The 6,000-nt window shown below is 35.8% G+C and overlaps 1 protein-coding gene across 1 annotated transcript in view; it reads left to right on the top strand.

Moving 5' to 3' along the window:
* LOC122072735 (40S ribosomal protein S6) overlaps positions 1-1,690 on the top strand; it is a 3,637-nt gene extending 1,947 nt beyond the window's left edge. The window contains exons 3-6 of the mRNA XM_042637131.1: positions 405-462; positions 542-650; positions 801-1,073; positions 1,208-1,690. Of these exons, the coding sequence (XP_042493065.1) occupies positions 405-462; positions 542-650; positions 801-1,073; positions 1,208-1,446 (679 nt within the window). The 3' untranslated portion in view covers positions 1,447-1,690. The remainder of the gene's footprint in view (positions 1-404; positions 463-541; positions 651-800; positions 1,074-1,207) is intronic.
* The last annotated feature ends 4,310 nt before the right edge of the window (positions 1,691-6,000 follow it).

The following is a 6,000-nucleotide window of genomic DNA, read 5'->3' as shown; positions in this document are numbered from 1 at the left end:
CATCCAGAGAAGCGTTAACCTGCCATTTCAACCTGCCATCTCGTGCAGGATAGACATCCTATTTTCTCATTTAGGATGCATGTCCAGAATTGTTTGGTTAAGGCTTGATGGCCCACTGACCTTCATAACTTTCCTCTCCCTTGGCTTGTGAATAATTTTGCAAAGGTTTAAAGTCGTTTGTTTTTTAGATTTATCCTTGGCTATACAAAACTGTTCTGCATTGAAGTAAACAGAAGAACTGCTATTTGTTTGCTCATGGCAGCTTAGGGAAAAGTCTACTGAAACATTATAAATTATGTTATTTTTCAACTTCTATTGCCACATGTGAATTTTTCTTCTATTGTGTGGAACTCTGCGGATTCCTTTTTTTTCCATTTTCCTTACTTGTTTCTTTTATCATACAGCCGTGCATTTTTTGACAAGAGGATCTCACAGGAGGTCCTTGGGGATGCCCTGGGAGAGGTATGTTCTTAGATATATTCCCTGTGATAACTTAAGGAATCTGTGATGGTTACTTAATTGAGTGGTGGTGTCCTTACAGGAGTTCAAGGGCTATGTTTTCAAAATTATGGGTGGCTGTGACAAACAAGGATTCCCAATGAAGCAGGGAGTTCTTACTCCAGGCCGTGTCCGTCTTTTGCTTCACAGAGGTGGGTTGAGTGGGAGATTGTGTTTCTGTGATGCACACTAAATGGGTTGCCCTTAAGCTTTTATAGTAATTTGTTATGTAGCTTCACTTGTTTCTAGTTCAGCTGGTGCTGAAGGATACTGATAGGATTTTTTTGAGGCTTTGTTGACAGGGACTCCATGTTTCCGTGGGTATGGAAGGCGTAATGGTGAGCGAAGGAGAAAGTCTGTCCGTGGGTGCATTGTCAGCCAAGACCTATCTGTTCTGAATTTGGTTATTGTCAAGAAGGGTGAGAATGATCTTCCTGGATTGACTGACACTGAGAAGCCCAGGATGAGGGGTCCAAAAAGGGCATCCAAGATCCGGAAACTCTTCAACCTCTCCAAGGAGGATGATGTCCGGAAGTATGTCAACACATATCGCCGAACATTTACAAACAAGGCTGGTATGTTTTACTGTCATAAGCATCTGCTATTTTATAATGTTGAAAGCAGTATCAATTTCCATTGCATTGGAGACTATATAATGATCTAGAGCTTGAATTTTATTATATTAATTGTGGTGTTATGTGGTTGGCAGGGAAGAAGGTCAGTAAAGCTCCCAAAATACAGAGGCTTGTGACTCCCTTGACTCTGCAAAGGAAGCGTGCTAGAATTTCTGAGAAGAAGAAGAGGATTGCCAAGGCCAAGTCAGAGGCTGCTGAGTATCAGAAGCTTCTTGCGAGCAGATTGAAGGAGCAGCGAGAAAGACGCAGTGAGAGTTTGGCAAAGAAGAGATCCCGACTCTCTGCTGCCTCTAAGCCTTCTATTGCAGCTTAAGTGTGCTCATGCCATACAAGTTTTGAGAGTTGCCTTTAAAGACTAATGTGTTCAATGAGATGATTTTGAGGTAATTTTTGCTACTGCTTATTATGATATTGTGAACTTGTTTGAATCTGGATGTGTCATCATTTTGTATTCTCCCAGAGCATAGTTTTGTTTCAGATATGGACCTTCCCCATCATTTATTTTCTGAATGTTAGACTTATGTTTGAAATAGTTTGTCTATGGGATTCATTTTTAATCTCTCCCCAAATCCTTGATATTTTTGTTTTTTTTTTGGTTTAGGTATCCATTAGTGTAATTGTCAATGTTATGGGGTTACCTTTCTTCCCTTTCCTTCAATCTGGTTGCAAGTCATGGGATTTCTCTCTTCTTAGATTAGGCTTTCCAGTGAACATATTATCCTAGTCTACTGTGTAACATTGTAGGCTGCTTATGGCTTCAGAAATGATTTTAGGGGCAGATTTTTTGTCACACACTACTTCAGAACTCTTTCTAACTCTGCTAGAAATGAGAACTTATACAACCTCCTTGTATTTCTCTTGTTGCTCTCAACGCCGTTATGGTCGGCTTCTGCAGTAGAGCGGCCGGAGGAGAGAGCAATAGGGGAGAGACTGTTGTCGAACATAACATGAAAAAAAAAAACCGTATTATTGTTTTGATTTCACTTGCCATTCTCTTTATTTCCCTTGCAACCATATTGAGTAGTTGTAAAAAAACAATATAAGCCAATATAAGCCTTGTAGGGTCTTGAGTGATCACAAATTTACAAGAGTGCTGTAATCTTTTTATTCTGGGGGGAGGGAGTCATCACTGGATGTGAGTGTGCAGTTTTCCACTAATGATGGGGTCGGAAACCGAATCATTCAATAGACGGTGAGTGTAAAGTCCATAAGTGGAATGTGAGATGACGTGCACAAGAATATGTGCATTATCGCGGTGGCAATTTTTTTTCCGTTTTATAACTTCAAGCACTTTTTTCTTCCACTGTCTACCAAGACGAAAAGAGGAAGAAGTTATAAAGGAACCTTCATTATGATATGAAAGCATGTAGTGTACAATATATGGAAGGGAAATTAGGGAAATTATACTTGAAGATTTTGTTGTAACCATGGTTGGGGAAAAAAATCTATTTTTTTTGCCCCCTTAGTATAATGTATTTTTTTTTTTTTTTTGAGTGAAGTAGAATCTTGTCATTTCTTGTAATCAAGGTTGGTGAAAAAAATCATTTTTTTTTGGTCTTCTAAAGGCCCTCTTTGGTATCATTTTTCTTTTTCATTTTTATCTATTTAATAAAAATCATTTTTATCAAAACATAAAAATAGTTTGGTAACTATACAAAAATGGTTTTTTTGTGAGAAATAGTTTGTGTGCTCTTTGGTATCATTTTTCTTTTTCATTTTTATCTATTTAATAAAATCATTAATGAAAACTATTTTTATCGAAACATAGAAATGGTTTGGTAACTGCTTAACAAAAATGGTTTTTTGTTAGAAATAGTTGGTATCTCTAATGTGTAAAATAGTTTTTTGAAGAAATAGGTGAAGAGATCTCTTCACCCATATTTCTTATAACTCTCTTTCTCCACTTAGACTCAAGAAGAGGGGGTAAGGGGCTTGGATTTCTAATTATAAAGTGAATGATTAATTTATCCCTTCATATTGAGACTTTAAGCATGAAGTCATTAAAATTCGGCACAAAAAAACTGAAAATTATTTTTGGCCTAGTTAGGGTCAACAAATGTTCTCTTCACCCATTTTCCTTATCTCTCCTTCTCCACTTTGGACTGAAAAAGAGGGGTTGATTATTTTATCCCTTATATTTGGACCTTAAGCATGTAGTCATCAAAGTTCGGCGCAAAAATAACTGAAAATCAATTGTAGTCAAAATACGTAAATGACTTTTGATTTCTTTTGGGTTTTTATGTTTTTTGAATTTTTTATTAAACAGAAACAAACTCAAAAAATGTTACAAGTGCAACCAAAACTTTTTTTGTGAATAAAAATCAAAAAGGAAAATAATACTAAAGAGGGCTGTATAATGCAATTTTTTTCCTATGTGGTTAAATCTTGTTTTTACCTTAAAAAAAAAAAAAAAGTTAAATCTTGTCTTTTAACATGCTTATCAAAAATGTGTGCAACCTTTATTAATGATATACTGACAAGTCATTTTTAATTTTTTGTGAAAACCCTTTTTTTACCCCTACATTAAAATTTTCTTGGGCATAAACAAGGACAAACCAAGGAAGGCTACAACTACTGATTTCACCATTTTGGTGAAACAAGATGCACCTATCTGTGTTTATCTTTAGTCTCTTTACAGGAATGATCTTGTTGTCCTTCTTTGTATGATCCCATGAATGATACGTTTTGTCACACCTATTGATGCTCTCCTCTTATGCTGCTTGCCATGAGCATCCTCTCCTTTTTTTTTATTTTTTTATTTTTAATTTGATTGTGGAATGTAGTCTAGGTTTTAAGTATCATTGTGTCACTTGTATTGCTCTCAGCTGATTATCGATTCAGATCAAACTACTTTTCCCCTCAGAATATTGATATCTTGGTTATAAGGTGCCAACAATATCAATATCAATGCGATTGCCAGATCCTAAAACTGAGGGTGTAACTTTTCAGAATTTGAGAGCACTCTTTCAAGCAACTAGACTAGGGAACCCAATCATTTCTTTCCTTCTAAAAGGGGGAAAAAAAATAAAAAGAAAAAGGACTTGGGAAGCTAGACTTACTAGCCTTGGTTTTTCGCAGGGAGGTGGTGAGTGGCAGTAAACATCTAATGGCTGAGGTACATGTTAGGACCCTTAGTTCCCATTTTTCTAGTCTCCCATCTACTCTTTCCCGATTTTTCTTCCTCTTTTTTATGCAGCCTTATCAAACACAAGAAGGAAAATGTTTTCTGCAGTAAAATGTGGCTCCTATGCCAAACATAGACGAAATGATTCAGTCGCTTCCCATGAACGTAAAAATAACTCTTATGTAAATACTTCCTCGTACGTTCCTGTTATTCCTCACACATGACCAGACCCACATTCCCCATAGAAAACACTTTCCCAACATAAAATTTCTCCATAATCATTTGAAATTTGGAAAATTATGAAGTCGGATTCAGACCTGCTCTGGTGTCTTGGTATACGTTTTTATCTTTGCTTTTGCCTTTGCCTTTGTCTTTGTGTTCATTCATCTCTGTCTAAAAATCGAATAAACTCAGTTAATGAGTCAGATCAACCTCCTGCTTTGAGGTGAAACTGAACTTGTCCAGTGTCCTTGCCGCAGCCCTTTCCCTATAGAAATTTCACATATTATGGCAAGAGGGGATGCATGGGGAGGAGGAGGTGGTGAAAAATTCACACTCAACGTACTTGTGGGATTATGACTTTTATGAGGACTCAAATATTATGATTTTGACCAGTTTCTCATCAATTATAATTGAAATTAGTCTAGACCAATCTGGATCTCGATTCCAGGTTTTAACCCTAATGAACACCAAGGAATGCATTTCAAAAAAACAAAAAAAAAGATTCTTGTTTAATCACAATCTCATGTCCATTCGTTCTCTCTTCAATGATTCCTCTTTAAGTCTTGACACTCTTTCTTCTGTATCCCTATTGATAAAACCGCTCGACATTGGTGTGGTGTGAAAAACCCTTATTTTTACCCCATCGTGGGAAATCTCTGCACAATTAGTGACATGATGGTAAAGTGCCACCAAGAAAGGGATAAAAGGGGGCTGACCTATTTTTTTTTTGTCAAAAGTTTAACAAAGATACTTATCACTAGGTCAAGTGTTCAGACATTTAATGTCCAAGGAGAAAGCCAAAAATCATTAGGACTTGAAGATAAGGGTTTGTGTAGCCAATTCCCGCCCTTTGTAAAGTATTCTGTTGGATTACTCATCTTTGTATGGTTTGGTCCACCCCTAACTGATAGCTCCCAAGAAAGAATTGGGGTTCTTTGGTTGACGATTGAAATATGTGCACCTGTGATTAGTTCTTCATCACAACCTAAGAAAAAAATGCGAGTGTAAGTGCCCTAGATACCATAAGGATAGTCTGTGTTGTAAATTTTATTTGAGTGGTCAATTTTGGATTTTTCATATAAAATAAAATTTTTATCATTTGATGAATAGGAAAATTTTGTTGTAATACAAGTTGGTTACAATAAGATTAGGACAAAGTCTGTGTTGTAAATTTTATTTGAGTGGTTAATTTTGGATTTATTTTTCATATAAAATAAAAATTTTACCATTTGATGAATGGGAAAATTTTGTTGTAATACAAGTTGGTTACAATAAGATTAGGACAAAAATTTTTTTTTCGCTCCCATTACTTCCAATCTTTCTCCCCACTTGTACATGGTCGATGAGCCACGGTTCTTATTCGCTGTGGTCTTAGGAAAATTAGGTCCATAAGACTTTACTTTTTTGGCCGTTCGAGTATAATGCGTTTTCCTTTTTAATGAGATTAAACTCTATCATTTCATATAAAATTATATTAAATTTTAATTTCAACATTTTTTTTAAAAAACTCTTTTAAATCTA

Source organism: Macadamia integrifolia, chromosome 3 (genome assembly GCF_013358625.1).
Source record: "Macadamia integrifolia cultivar HAES 741 chromosome 3, SCU_Mint_v3, whole genome shotgun sequence".
NCBI classification, from domain to species: domain Eukaryota; kingdom Viridiplantae; phylum Streptophyta; class Magnoliopsida; order Proteales; family Proteaceae; genus Macadamia; species Macadamia integrifolia.
The sequence above is the reverse complement of the archived record's forward strand: the minus strand, read 5'-3'. Positions and strand labels throughout refer to the sequence as shown.